General features: G+C 44.1%; 1 protein-coding gene across 1 annotated transcript; it reads left to right on the top strand.

The window, feature by feature from the left end:
- The first annotated feature begins 301 nt into the window (after positions 1–301).
- Positions 302–15,405, top strand: LOC126418790 (endocuticle structural glycoprotein SgAbd-8-like). Its single transcript, XM_050085720.1, has 3 exons — positions 302–380; positions 6,994–7,130; positions 13,885–15,405. Exons 1-3 carry the CDS (start codon positions 372–374, stop codon positions 14,153–14,155), a joined length of 417 nt encoding a protein of 138 aa, XP_049941677.1. The 5' UTR covers positions 302–371; the 3' UTR covers positions 14,156–15,405.
- Positions 15,406–16,167: the final 762 nt, after the last annotated feature.

The raw sequence follows: 16,167 nt of genomic DNA, 5'->3' as shown, positions 1-16,167 counted from the left end.
ATGCGCACGTCTCTGGAGAAAGGACCTCATCTCCCCACGCTCTACCCCTGAAGCTGACTGCTAGCAGCACACGCACACACAGACACACACACACACACACACACACACACACACACACACACACACGGCATAGCAGCCGCCACCCAGACTCGGCTTGCCTCCCTCCACAGCCACCGTGCCCGTGCCGGGACGTTTTTCAGCAGCTGTCCCCGCGCACCGCCGTCGTCTCCGCTGTGGGGTGGGGTGGGGGGCGGAGCGGAGGATGCCCGCCGCACGGTATAAATACCCGGGGAAGCGCAGGGAACAGCATCAGTCGCCATCCGGTGATCCTACCTACAGTGGTCCTCACAGCACAACGAGCAGCAACAGCCATGAAGACGGTGCGTATGTGCGACGAGTGTTAGGAACGACTCAGCATTCCGTACAAGTACTACATTCTCCGGTTAAGATTAACTTCGAACAGCGTCGATATATCTTCCATAGTCTTCAACGGCGAGTGTCAATTTGAGTAACATCCTTTTCGGTAATAGGAAGTGCTATTCTGAAACACTAAAACAACTATAAAACAACAGTTTCGTCGTCCTGAAGTGGGTCGCTGCAGAGACGGTCGAAACATCAGTTTTATTGTTGTCTCCGTGTTCGGTATACCGCCGCCTAATACACAAAAGGATATTATGCAAAATACCCTTCTCTATAGCACCTGTACATCTTTCGAGTTTTCATTACTTACGTCTCCTTATTTTAGTTCCCTTGTAACTCGCCACACATTGAATTCCTTAAAAATCTGCAGGAAACTTCCTGTCAGTTTTTCTTCGTAGTAACTGGAACGTCTCGCACAAATGCTTGTGTCCATTAGACGGTGAACTTTCTGGTAACAAATTGCAAGTACTCTCGCGGAATGGGAATGGCACTGGACTCGCATTCGGGAGGAGAGCTGTTCAAAACTCCGCCCGGTCTTCCACATTTAGTTTTCCTGCAAATTTTTCGCCTCTGAAAGTTTAAACCCTATCTCTTCTTGACATGTTACGTCGATCTAAGATCCTCTTCCAACATATTCTGTCTCGAAAAGTTAACTGAAAAAAAAACTAGTTATTTCTACTTCAGTAATCGAGAAAATGAGCACTGCTTGATGACGCTTTAGAGAAAGGATATACTATTGGAACGCACTGTGAGTCAGAGGAAAATAAGTATTCACAATATACGACTTCTGAATCGCTTGTTACATGAACCGGAAGTATCAGGAAGTCTAAGCTCAAAACAGACAATTCGTGGACTGTCATTGTTCTTGGGCGAGCACTGAGAACTGCAATGTTCTCGTCTGTCATCAGGATTTGATGGTAAATGTGCTGTTGACAGAAGCTGTTCCGTGTGTTCCCACCTGATTAGTACGAATATTTCATATAATTCATAATGGCCTAACAATGCAGGGCGACTCGATTTCTTCACGGACAGAATTAAGGATACGAAGTTAGAGATTTTCCTAAAGCTACTGAACTGACTGCTCGAATATTTTTCTTAAACTGTTCCAATCGAGATATCTTTTCGCAGTCTTCCTCCGACTACGTGCACCAACTCCTTATAAGTCTACATTTAATTTTATTCCATTACTGGATTAAGACGTGTCACAAACTTCTTGAAAGAAGCTAATTCGAGAAAAAAATGGTTTCGTGTGTTAAGAGCTTTCCTTTAAAAATCTCAGTCGAGATGCACTAATACCATTGGCTAGAATCACAAGTTCCTAATTTTCAGTATCTAGTAAATTTATAATTTACTTAAACATTATAGCCTCTAGCAACGTGGAACGGTACTTTGAAGTAAGAGCGTCCGAAACTTCATCTGGCCTTTCGGAATAAAATTTCTCCAAACTGCTCTGAATCACCGTGGCCTGAAAAGCAACGCGAAGAATCTTAACTGGGCACACTTCTGATCAAAAGCAAAACGTGTCTGCAATCCGAATGTTGGTTTAAAGACGTGGCTCGCTCCTTCTGGAAGTGGTATGCCGTTGTCTTCCTCCGACCTTCGAACTCACTTAACCAACCAGTTCAGTTACACCGGATGGTATAGTTTAGCGTGGACTCCGAAACACAGTGTAACGTGATACTGTTCATGCACATAAATCACGAGTGAAGGTGAAAGAAGAAACTAGTAAAAAAAACATTTGACCGAGAGGGGGTTGAACTCTGTACCTTTGATTTTATGGTCTGACAGCGATGTAGCCGCCTACAACACTGTAGCTATAGTTGCACACAACATGTATGTGACGCGATAGAGGGACAAACTGAGGCCAAGATCCATTTACTGTTATATTTTCTGTACTTAGAAGGAATGGGAAGAGCAGTTCTGCTTAGAGATTAGCGCCCACTTCAGCAACTGGCTGAGTCGTTAGGAGACTGCAAGGCGTAGAACAAAGGAAAGTGTTCGTTCCTGGTCTCAAAGTGTGAACAGTCTATCACTGGTGTTCTCAAATGGTTCAAATGGCTCTAAGCACTATGTGACTTAACATCTGAGGTCATCAGTCCCCTAGACTTAGAACTACTTAAACCTAACCAACCTAAGGACATCACACACAGCCATGCCCGAGGCAGGATTCGAACCTGCGACCGTCGCAGCAGCGCGGTTCCGGACTGAAGCGCCTAGAACCGCTCGGCCACAGCGGCCGGCCTGGCGTTCTCAGATTCGAGGTACAAGTTCACTTATCAGTAACTTTATATGGCGTGAAGTTGCTCTAGGATGCGTACTGAAACGTCCGCATTGAACAAAACAGCGTGGTATGCTTATCTCATTGTGTGAAACGCTGACAAGTAATCTTAACAATTTCTTAGTTTCCACATTAAGAGGTTAATGATGAGAATCAGTGGGATCTCACAATGAGATTGAGAGGCCTGTACGGGCAGATGCCACTGAAGATAAGTATCCGTGCAGATGTCTACACCGCGGAAGAAAAGCTGCGCAAAAGGAGCGGGAGTCGTTAAGAAACAAACAGCCGTCGGGTAGCACGTGCTTGAGCGTGTGGTAGCGGCGTACAGGTGACTGCTAATTGCGTGCGAAGTAGCCACGAGTCTTCTTGCGAAAGGCGGAGGGGCCTCCTGGCGCCTTCCTCTCGCAAGAAGCGGCAGCACATGCGGCGGAGAGGGTGGAAAAGGGCCCTCCCAGATAGCATCTCTCCCGCTTGCGCCTGCTGCTGTTACGTGGGGACTGGGACGCGTCGCAATATGCTGACTTACAGCACCGTCCGACACTTAACTCCGTCCTTCATCGCTCGACTGCTGCTTCTTCTGTGAGTTCCCCTCTGTTCCATCTGTGCCACTTGTTGTAGAAAAGGTGCGTGGTAGGCTGAGATCGTCGGTAGATGAAAATACGATCGAACGAGATTTTTGACTGCATTAACGATCTCTTAATATGGAGGACGAAGCATATCATATACGACTGAGAATCATAGATAGATGTAAAAGTACTTGTTTATTTCAATGACAAAGCGGACAATACTAATAGTCTCTGTATGTCCATTCTTTCAGAGATGGTTGCGGAACTCGGCTGTTCGATACTGGATGTCAAATTAAACACCTTTTGGCCGTCAGGGTTCCAAACTTATTTTATTTGGCTACCAGTTTCGGCGATTTACTAAGCCATCTTCAGGCCCCTTCCCACACGACTGTTAGGGGCCTGAAGATGGCGTAGTAAATCGCCGAAACTGGTACTCCGTCTTCAGGCCACGAATGGCCTACCGGGACCATCCGACCGCCGTGTCATCTTCAAGGAGGATGCGGATAGTAGGTGCGTGGGGTCAGCACACCGCTCTCCCGGTCGTTATGATGGTATTCTTGACCGAACCCGCTACTATTCGGTCGTGTAGCTCCTCAATTGGCATCAAGAGGCGTTATTGGATACGGATACGGAGGTCACGCAGTCAGCACAACACCCTCCCGGTAGTTGTTTTCGTTACCGGAGCCGTTACTTTTCAGTCAAGAAGCCATGCGTTTGGCCTCACAAGGAGTGAGTGCACGCCACTTGCCAACAGCGCCCGGTAGAACCAGACGGTCATCCTTCCAAGAGCTAGCCAAGCCCGACACCGCTTAACTTGGTCGATATAACGGAAAACGGTGGTAACACGGCGGTAAGGCCGTTGGCAAAGTCTGCTTAGCATTCAAAATAAATATAATCTAGCACTTTCGTAGCCCATCAAGTCACAACATCAAAGATAGCGATGTTCTATTTTTTACTATATTCCGTGAATAACGTAGATAACAAGGTTCTCCGTCAGTGTGGAAGAGAGCTCTTCATCCTTTTAAACGTGAACGTGACGGCTGAAACGTGAAATGTATCGATGATTCATGTGAATGAGGGAAGGAAGGTGACGAATGTTTAGGGCCTTTCACCGTTTCAAGTGCGATAGGCTGCAGAGAGCAAGACCGCGGGCCAACGCGCATAATTCAGGAGGTCCCCTTGGCTGCCGTACAAGCCAGAATGAGCCAAGCGACCGTGAAACCTGGATGGAGAGGGAAAGCTACACTGTCGTCCTCTTCTGGTGTGATGGCGAGCTACGATGTGTTTTGCCTGCTCATGAATTATGTCCACGTGTGACAGGACTGTAGGCATACGAGATAAAAGATGAATTTCGACAGTATATGCACACTGCATACGCTCCTCTAGAACCTGAACTTGACACACTGAATGAGGGGCAACATCTCTTTTGCACAAATTGTCACGGGGAGATTTGTGTTGTTATAGAAGACGTAATGCTAAGTTTTAACAAGAGAAAAAATAATCAAGTAGAATATTCTGAAATTTTTATCATCAAATTAGTGTATCACAAAAAGCATCAGAAGTGTATTTTCTCATATGACTCTGGAAAAATTAAAAATGCTGCTTTATTTAAATGGCGGCAGTATTTGCATAGGCGCTAAGAAAGGAACGAAACTAGAGAATAGTGAATAGGCTGTGAATTACTAATTACGTACCGTCCGCTATGAATTACTTGTGTACCATTAGGGTGAATGAAACTAGCAAGCAAACAATTAAGTGACGTTCCATTAGTTGGTCCAGTTTTAGTAAAAATTGTTTTCAGTGTTACTAATATTTATCTGTAATTTATATTGCCTGTTCCGTCATTCAGACATTAAAATGACATGAGGACAGTATACGAAAATTAAGTATACAAAAATTAAGTGTATGGTATGCCTATTTACGAACACTCTATTCGTTACTGTTACTGAAGATCCAGGCAGCAAAGCTGTATGAGAGAAATTTTCAGGCTGATTGATGCCTCGAAGAAGGGTGTAGTGGGGCGGGATCGGGTAGTGAAAGCGGGTTGGGGGTTGTGATCTGGATACACTGGTAAGGAGGAACAAAATTTTTTTGAAGTAAGAGCATATTTCCGACTGCAATTTGTGTCTATCTAGAATGAAACTTTCACCCTGCAGCTGAGTGTGCGAAGAGACTGGAACTCGGCATCTCTGCGTCTCGTGGACAAGAGCTGTACTGACTAAGCTACCCAGACAAGAGACAGGACACGTCCTCACAGCTTTGATTTCATCGGTACCTGTATTTTTTTTTTTCGTGGTTGCCTAGTTTCTCTCGGTTATTCATGTACTAAATGTACCTTTTCGTGGCCAAACACGTAAAAAGGGATGAAGGTAGCTATATTGTGGTATAGAGCGTTTGTGGGAATTTCTTTTTTTGTTTTCACGAACAGCGCTGTTGTGAGGCCATGCATCAAAATTTCATTGTCTATTTCTTTCGTTTAAGCCAACCCCAGTGCTTGAGTATTTCGACATTCAGCACTGGTCGAGTCAGTTCGGCAGATACAAGGAGGTACAAAGCAACCATTTCTAGCAAGTTTAAGCAGCCCGTGAAAATATAATAAAGATTGGGTTGTGATATTTGGAAATTTTTTGGACGATTTGGCCCATTTTTATGGGACCAACACAGTGCTCTTCACAAAAATGGAGACTTACAGATACCTACGCTTGTCAGTATTGAGCAACTGCTTTTTAGAACTCGCTCCCTGGGAAACGATCCTTTCGGAACCTGAATCCAAAACACAGTCACACTATTTCGAAGGGGATGACGCGGAAGATCGGTGAAAGTGGGAAGAGAGGGTCACGATCGTTGGAACTGGAGCATTTCGGGCTACGCTGGAATTGCTCACGGAAGTAGTAGCGAGAAATCGTAGCAGCATCTTAAGCGTCCTGGGGGAGACGTCGTGAATGAAGGCAGGCCTGAAACGCAATAACAGTCGTAGAGAGACAATGTCACGTGCTACGACCTGAATTCGTTTTACGCTCGAGCGGTTCAGTCCCGCCAATTAGTACGCAAATCACTTGTGCTACTTACGTCTACTCCTCACCGTTACACGTGCCCCCAAAGAAAGCACTTGGAGCGGGCGTGTCGTCATCAGGAGCACGTGTGTCCTGCAGGCGCATCCAGCAATGTGTGTGTCATCGCGTGGGCTGAGCCCCACCCTGCGGTACACCACGTCGTAAATACGCGTTGCCTTCTGTGTTTACGCAATGAGACTTCCCCTTAACTTCGCACATAGTCACATGTATGAGTTCGCAGTAAACGTTTTCCCCTTATCAAAACTAATTCCAATACGCTGGAGTTCAACGAAAGATGACAATAATATTCCGAGAGAATGATATCATCTGCAAATTCAGTAACTATATCCTATAATGTAGTTCGTGAATTCAGGTAACAACCTGCTACGTTTCTAATCTCACACAATACTTTCAACAAATTTGTTATTTATTGAAAGACGTAAGAGAGCTGACATTATTCGTGCAGATATCGAAATCACATTTGGTCGTCACTGAAAAGTTCACATTTCAAGCTTATTGCAAAGTGGTTTTCTCCCCGAATAGACAATCCATAGTTAAGAACCGTTGTGTTCTGCGTTCTCCGCTCTCTTTAGACATGGAGAGGAGTTACGCATCTTCAGCTCGTCGTGCCTTATGGTGACATCGGAAAGTAATGTTCAGTGTTTGATTGTTACAGGTCGCAGTCCTGATGATGGTCGTCGTTTCGGCGGTAGTCGCTAGGCCACAGGCCCCTAGCGGACAGAACACGTCACCAATCCCGATCATCAGCTACGTCAACGAGGGTGTCAACTTTGACGGTTCCTACAAATGGAGGTACGTATAGTTTTTGATCTTATGTTCTAATCTATGATGGTGGGTTGCAAAAACCGTACACCACAACCAACAGATTATTAAAAATCAGTATTCTGACTGCCTTAATGTTGCCAACCATAACTTCGCCTCAAGTGCAAACCAGCGAGCCTCAGAGTAGCACTTACACCCAAGGTCTCCCAACTATGTTTTGATTTATTATAAACCCAGCCCCGTCCTGCAGTTTTATCCCTTTGCTCTTCCCTCTGTTCCAATGACAGATATTCTCAGATCTCTTTTTATATGTCCTCTAGGCTTATTCCTTCTTTGGGTCAATGTTCTACACAATTTCCTCTCCTATCAATTTCTGAGAAGGAAATTAAGAAATTGCGGTAGCAGTAGAACATTTAGTGCAATCTTTGCATATAATTTTAATTCTCATACGAATTTTAAAGAATCACGAGATGGTTCAAATGGCTCTGAGCACTATGGGACTTAATATCTGTGGTCATCAGTCCCCTAGAACTAAGAACTACTTAAACCTAACTAACCTAAGGACATCACGTACATCCATGCCCGAGGCAGGATTCGAACCTGCGACCGTAGCAGTCGCGCGGTTCCTGACTGAGCGCCGAGAACTGCTAGACCACCGCGACCGGCGAACCACGAGATAATAACCGGTATATGGAAACCATTAACATGAATGTTGTCAAACCCCTCCAGTTCACGCCTTTCTCAAAGGCTGCATGTGTTTTGGACAAGCCTGTACCTCGATACTTACCCATACCTTGATACATAGTTCTAAGTGCTACTAACATTTCAATACAAACAACTGAAATTTGCCTATCGACGTCAGACATTAGATATTTTCTTTATTATTTTTTGCGTTAACCTCCACAGCATTCTATGCGATGACTGTGGAAGCTGTATATGTGGAACGTTCTAACTACGGCTTTGCACACTAAGATAAATCAAATAAATTGCAATCTGTAGTATAAATTCTTTTAGATTTTAGTTTTATACAGAGTGGTCAGAGAGAATCTGAAGAGCTTGTAAGGTTGTTGCGGAGTAGGTTACACTGAGAAATAACTGTTAATAAAAAATTCAGTACGATGCTTTTTTTCGATTTAATTACAGTTAGCTAGTGAGGCCGCTGCGCGCCCAAATTGAAGCGGCCCGTCAGATATAATTAGCGTCAGTTGGCATTATAGCGTAGATAATAGCGATAAAGACTGCTCAGAGTTTGGCTCGGGTTCGATACCAACATCCGTCCCACGTCCAATATTTTTATCGTTTTATTGTTCGGCTTTAGGGAACAAAACGAACAACACGTTTGGTGGCGCCGTCTCTAAGAAGCAGCTTGGATTAGTGTTTACAAAGTCCTGATTGGCTAACTGCAATGCTGATTAAGCAGATAGTCATTATTACTGTGCAATGTACTTTACAAGCAGAGGCCGTAGATAACTAATGTCTTCGTAACTTCATGCGCGGTTCACAAGACTCGAAACTTGTTGGGATAGCTGGAGTACAATCATGCGCAGACGGCGTTTGTAAGGGATAGAGCGCAGGCGTGACCCAGAGAAAGTCCAGCGGTCAGAGAACGTTCGCAGAGGTCACCTTCTGGCAGCGAACAGCTGGTGAGTCAGTCTGCTCCGCGTATTGTACACCCGTCGCACTTTCTCCCGTTTAACGGCTCTACCGCTCGTAAAGACTCCCGCCATGCTGCGTGCTATCTACATTTTTCTCCAACAAGGGAAGCGCCGTTAATTCGCATTTCGGTGCATTGTCAATAAGGCACAGTACGGTACATCTTAGGTTAAACGTAAGGTTGCCCGAACCTTGTAGAAACAGCTGCAACCCCCTGGAAAACATATTCTCAAAAGTAAGTGGAAAATTGTCGTATCTTCATTCCATGAACTGATCACTGGCTACTCAAAGCACTCCCATCACTTTCATTCTTCTGAAGGATGAAGGTTTCATGACTCATTTATGTTTCACAAAATAGGGCCCATCATGAACAATACATTAGAAGTCTTAGGCAGATCAGCTCTCTGCTCAAATACTGCTCTGTCAATCTATTGTACGAGCTGAGGTTGGACTGAATAAGGCTCGGAACCTGCAGGTCCATGCTTACGTACTTCACGAATGCTTTTGTTAAGACAGGTACAGCCGGTTCCATTCGGAAGAACGCAGCGAGTGAATGACATATAACGGTTTATCCTAGTACATATATTTCAAAGATAAATGGATCTATCCACTTTACTTAACTGAATAGTAGCAGATCTAAGGAACTTGAGCACTGTTTTTTAAATGATCATTCCACTGCATCCGTTGTGCAGGCAAAGAATATGAAATTATATTAATTGCTAGGTGTCTTAGAGCAGAATCTTGTTATGTTCAGCATTGACCTAGTAGATAGTGTCGGAAGTCCCATGCGGCTTTTCGCGGATGATGCTGCAGTATACAGAGAATTTGCAGCATTAGAAAATTGTAGCGAAATGCAGGAAGATCTGCAGCGGATAGGCACTTGGTGCAGGGAGTGGCAACTGACCCTTAACATAGACAAATGTAATGTATTGCGAATACATAGAAAGAAGGATCCTTTATTGTATGATTATATGATAGCGGAACAAACACTGGTAGCAGTTACTTCTGTAAAATATCTGGGAGTATGCGTGCGGAACGATTTGAAGTGGAATGATCATACAAAATTAAATGTTGGTAAGGCGGGTACCAGGTTGAGATTCATTGGGAGAGTCCTTAGAAAATGTAGTCCATCAACAAATGAGGTGGCTTACAAAACATTCGTTCGAACTATAATTGAGTATTTCTCATCAGTGTGGGATCAGTACCAGATCGGTTTGACGGAGGAGATAGAGAAGATCCAAAGAAGAGTGGCGCGTTTCGCCACAGGGTTATTTGGTAACCGTGATAGCGTTACGGAGATGTTTCGCAAACTCAAGTGGCAGACTCTGCAAGAGAGGCGCTCTGCATCGCAGTGTAGCTTGCTCGCCAGGTTTCGAGAGGGTGCGTTTCTGGAGGAGGTATCGAATATATTGCTTCCCCCTACTTATACCTCCCGAGGAGATCACGAATGTAAAATTAGAGAGAGTAGAGCACGCACGGAGGCTTTCAGACAGTCGTTCTTCCCGCGAACCATACGCGACTGGAACAGGAAAGGGAGGTAATGACAGGGGCACGTAAAGTGCCCTCCGCCACACACCGTTGGGTGGCTTGTGGAGTATAAATGTAGGTGTAGATTGTCTTTTCATGTACAACATACCAATAAAAGGCAGGGTTAAGAAGTTCGTCTCTTAAAGTAAGTCGCTAGCAAAGAAATGGTCATCAGATCAGCCGAATTATCTGTCTCCTACAAACAGTTAACAGCAGTAACACTCCGTCTTGTTCTGGAGAAATGCGAGGTGCGAGTTTCAGTACTTAAAGGTCATTATTGGACTAAAACTATACTGTAAGTATTGAACATAAATCTGGTGCCTCATGTCATTAATAAATCTTCCGTAAAGGAAAGCTGGCTAATTGTATAATAACTAGCGATTTAAGGTTCCACAAATCGGGTAGCCAGCGAGACAACTCTCATAATGCTTGGCATTTCTCACTCATACTGCCAGTATGACATCACCGTAAGGTGGGTTGCCTGCACACCAGGGATGCCACTCCGTTACCTGTCCTACTAACGTTATAATCTCAGCCCAGGCTGCATCAATTACTTACATTTCGGTGCACAAATGCACGTCACTTAAGTCATTTAATTCACTTCTTTCTTTTGCAGCGTAACTTTTACCGGTTCCCTTACGCCATACTGGAGCTTTGATGATTGGCATTATTTACGTGATTTAATATCTCGCGAACTTATACCACTCGACGTCATTCGGTTATTCAAGCCTGCCCGTAATGTTGCTTCTTCGTGTTTTGTTAAGGTTTCATAAGGAGTATATAGAGATTAGGAATGCAGTTGCTCATTCAATGTGTTCGTTCCGTTGAAGAGGAATGAGTGGCAATAACAACAGCAAATCCTACTGAAACATTAACCAACTGGCAGCATTCATGTAGATGTAGAGATTAACCAATTTTTCCAGTACCTTTAGTGGTATTAAATAACTTTTTGTCATTGTTAGTACCGTCTCATAGTCCGGGCAACCCTGCGGACTTGATCTTCATAAGATCAAACGTAGATCATTTTGCAATATTATGCGCGGTAATGGGGAAACAGTTTACACCAAAACGTGTCAATGCATGGTTGCCATGGGAATAGGAAGTCTTGCCGCTTGATATTCTCAACTTGTCTAAGCACTAACCGTGACGCATCACCCGTAAACCTTGAAATAGTCTTGCTCATCGACGTCCACGAGTACTTGCGTCAGGAGCCACTATATCTCTTTCTTCTAGTCAGCTTTGTGTTATAAAGAGATACGAGCAATTATTCGTTCTGTAGTTTGCAGTACTGAATGGTTCTCATTTTTAAAACTTCTGTTGGACGAAAATCATTAAAAGAAGACTTTTGATAAAAAACTATTCCTTAAAAGACTCAGTTGTTTATTCAATAAAATCGGTGTATACTGCCAGATCCATTAGATAGATCAGCCCATTCCATTTCACCAAGAACGCAGAGACAGTTCATGTATTCAGTAGCTATACAGAGTTCGTAGCGAATGATTGTCACAGCGATTACGGATCATATTCCACATTGAACATATTTTGATGACGACATTGTGAATCTAAACCCATAAATTGCCCCCTGTGAAAGCTAATAAAGCAGCTAGTAACTTTTTCGCTCTTGTACTCCATTAATTAGCGTGAGAGTTTATATCTCTAACGACATTGTAATACGGATATGATGTCACTCGACATCTTCTTACTTCTTGAGCACAGAAGGTCTCGAACGGACTGTTTTTATTTTGAGTTCATGATTTCGGTTATAACTGATTACCAACTACAGTGCTAGTTTCAACTACCAATCGTGTTTACTTGATAATTGTCCCAGCGTAAGGTATGATTACTCCGTTTCTCTCGGTTTTTGATTAATAAACTTTAATATAGTTCTTCGTATTTAGTACAAAGCCTAAGCGAAGGAGTGTTTCGAATTATTTTACGTGTCAATTGGCACATTCACATTACATGTGCAAAGAGTTTGTTTATCATGTGGAACAGTTAGTTCTGTCCTATTGGTTTTCCAGCCAACCTTACCATAACGTAGGTGCTTACGCAAAGGTATTTCGCATCACTAATTCTGATCAATGACACTGTCTTTTTATCTGATTTTATGGTATACAACTCCTCATTGGAGCAGTTCTGAGTCTCGTTTAATAAACTGAGAAAGGGTCACGACAGCGAAAACTATGCATTTTAGGATATCAATGTCGTTAGCAACTTCGTGTTTCTACGTACATGTATGCATGCAGAGAACCTATGTTACTGGAATGAGCCATACACGAAACTGGGTCTTGTTAGATTATACCCATAGACCATTATGCAAAGGTGGCACTGTAGCTTTACACCACTGGTGACATTGTGTCTTACCAAATTTCATCTACGATGATGATTCACTACCAGTTTTGGATTCCCAGCGTTTATCCGAGTTTATCCATCACTAACTAAGCAATTCTCTTCCTTTGGTTCCTGTGTACAAACGCCGGTGGTTGCTATGCTAAGAGTAAGAAGAAATCACGCGAACACGGACTCGCTCTGTACCCCATCCCTACCTCATCTCACGCGAAACCTCAGTACATATCAACGATTGTTTTGTTAGTTCTAGCAACTTTACATCACTGAAGATATTTCAGCATTCGAGGCAGCAGTAAATTGCACTTATGTATTAACCATATGTGACAATGTGTCCATTTTACATTAAACCATACGCTACATTACCGTCGTACCTTACCACATACCATCGCTGTAACGATTCTTCGACTTCTTGCGCTTGTCCTCGTTTATCAGTGACTACTTATCGGTACGAATGCATTTATTTGTTTATAAAAAAACGTTTCAAATGGCTCTGCGCACTGTGGGACTTAACTTCTGAGGTCATCAGTCATTATCAGTCACCAGGAACTTACAACTACTTAAAACTAAATAACTTAAGGACATCACAAACATCCATGCCCGAGGCAGGATTCGAACCTGTGACCGTAACGGTCGCGGGGTTCCAGACTGTAGTGCCTAGAACCGCTCGGCCACTCCGGCCGGCATTTGTTTATCCTCTGCATTAGATGCCAGTTACAACGGACTATATGGTCAGGAAAGTAAATATCTCACACGTATCTCACGGTCTACAACAAGATCTCTTTTAAAAAATGAGTAAAGCAAACCTCTTATTCACCATTCTGTGCAGCCATTAGTCGACCACTGTAATATTGCTTATCGTGACTTTTTATCGTAATATTTCACGGGGACACGCTGAAACCTTTGATGGAACGTGTATAGCTGTCTTGAAATCGTTTTCCTTAGCCACAAGTGCACTTGTTTAATGTAAGGACACCGCTTGGTTCTGCTAACGGACACGCGGGACCAAGTGAAATGGCATCGTGGTCTGGTCGTACGGCGGTGGTGGCGTTGCTAACAACGAAACACACAAATATTCTCTCTGTCTGTCTCTGACACACACACACACACGCACACGCACACACACACACACACACACACACACACACACACACACATATAGTGGAAAAGGTAGGGTAGTAGCTAATTTTGCGCTATAATTCCTGCTCTTGTCTATATTGTTAATACTCCTGAATAATGTGAGTCGATCCTGTTGCAGCTACGAGACGGGCAATGAGATCCGCGCCCAGGAGGAGGGTTACCTGAAGAACGCCGGCAACCCTGAGACCGAGGGCCAGGCGGCGCAGGGCTCTTACTCTTACACGGCGCCCGACGGCACCCGCATCGAGCTGACGTACACGGCCGACGAGAACGGCTTCGTTCCCCAAGGAGCCCACCTGCCCACGCCGCCACCAATCCCTGAGGCTATCCAGCGCGCTCTCGACTTCATCGCCAGCCAGCCGCCGCAACCCGAGGACAACCAGCAGTAGGCCGTCCGGGACGCCGAATACACACACATTCCCCCGACTTTGGACCGAACAGCGCTTGACACGTGAAGCTTCTCCGCGCCGCTCTTTTTCCAGACAGTCCGTCGCCGCCCGAGTATAAATACTTCCTCGCTCATGCGACTGCATCCCACTAACACGAAAGGACACTTCCTTAGGTAGTCTGTAACGCGTAGACTTCTTGCATGTACCATGTCTAAAGCTGCATTCGTCAGGCAAAGTAGCAGCACGGAGAAACATTGAGACGCTTCTTGCGGCCGCCTGGCGATCTAAAAAAATAAACTCACAGCATCTAAAGAGCAGTTGATTCACCACCCTGCACGTGTTGCTTACGCCCTATTAACTCTCTCTTTAAGCCCACAGCCGTAAATATCTCTTGGACTCAGTGCTGTGCAACAAAACAGCATCATCAAATTTACTGTAGAGTTTTGGGGCACCAGCGTGTAACAGCTCTTGTCTCCAAGCAAACGTCATCTGTATTGGGAATGACAGACAGTTGTGTCACAGTTGGTGTTTTGGTACTGGGAAACATTAAAGAAGCAGCCCTTCCATTAGGTTGTCCAATAACAAGTTGTTCTGCTGCTTGTTAGATGGCTCCGTGCCATGCCGCAGTACGATTCCAGCATTGACAAAAGCCACAGCCGTAATGTCCAAGGTCTCGCCCGCACAACTCATCGGCATGCCGGGTAGAGCGCGCCGGCAGCGACGTGTCGCCTGTGTCACTATGGAAATCCTCCACGCGACGCCCGACATTTTCGCACGAAACACATCGCCGCGAACGTCCTGTGGAATTGGCAACTGGACGGGCGTCTCCGTGGCGTAGATTCCGTATTCCGGTGACGTCGACGTCTCCAAGGCTAGACTCGATACGACGCTGACGTGACCTTTCTCTTTCTGTACGTTTCAGTACAGCTACTGTCACAGGAAAATCGTCTCGCCGACAGGCTGCCGTAGTAGCGTCTCCGTGTCAATAGGACTACTGTGCATATTTGTATACACACCGTACTTAAAGGACCATTTTCAGGTTCTCATACTGCCACGTATCGCTCCACGTTTCTATGTTTTGTATGTATTTAATTGTGTATTCATTTTACTGGGTAATCTTACCCTTTCCTTGCTTCGGAAGAAGTGGCGACAACCGAAGCACTCGCCGTCTTCAATGCCATTACTCATGTTTTATATCTTATATGCTACTGTATCATCGATGGTATGCGCAATAAAAAGTTTTAAACAAATTTTTACACTTGTTTTTAGTTCATTCCCTCTTGTCTTAGAAGTATTAAGCAACAATATTTGTAAAAATTTCCTACGAAGTTTTTAAAGTTTCTCTAAAGACTTCCCTGAATTCTGATCACTGAGTATTAAGCGGTCATGAGTTCACTGAGTCGCACCCTCCAGCTCTCATAAAATGACATTAATAATACTGTGAATATCACTGACATAATATTACCTGTCGAAGTAATCAGCTGCCTGCTGAAGAATCCATATAATTTTCCTCTACAGCAATACCTGTTTTCGTAATCAACATCTATCTCTAAAGGCTGCACCTGACCAAATTCTACCGTAGTAATTATTAATAAAAATTACATATTAAGTCTTCCCGAACGTTTGTAATGGGATTTATTTAAATCAGTCATTCTTTTCTTAAAATGATTCCATTTTCTGGTTCTTTCTTGAGCAGGACGATTATACGACGATCTGCTGTGGCCGTTGCGCTCATAATATGCAATTACAGCTCACATGTAAAACGCTAAACAAACCAGTGCTATTACAAAACCAATCCGATTAATCTCCATACCTACTTGTTTCACTCAGTCACTATAAAATAACTACATGCATCGAACGGATTTCTGCCAGTTTTCGTCTCCAGCGATACGGACAATACGAGATCTTAACCTCAGAAATGCTGTACCCCAAATTTTCTTCTTTATTATTTTCTTCTTTATTATTTAACTTTGCCTGTAACAAACTCCCAACTTAAAACTTGTTGGATATTT

The sequence above is a fragment of the Schistocerca serialis genome, chromosome 9 (assembly GCF_023864345.2).
Source record: "Schistocerca serialis cubense isolate TAMUIC-IGC-003099 chromosome 9, iqSchSeri2.2, whole genome shotgun sequence".
Taxonomy (NCBI): domain Eukaryota; kingdom Metazoa; phylum Arthropoda; class Insecta; order Orthoptera; family Acrididae; genus Schistocerca; species Schistocerca serialis.
The sequence above is the reverse complement of the archived record's forward strand: the minus strand, read 5'-3'. Positions and strand labels throughout refer to the sequence as shown.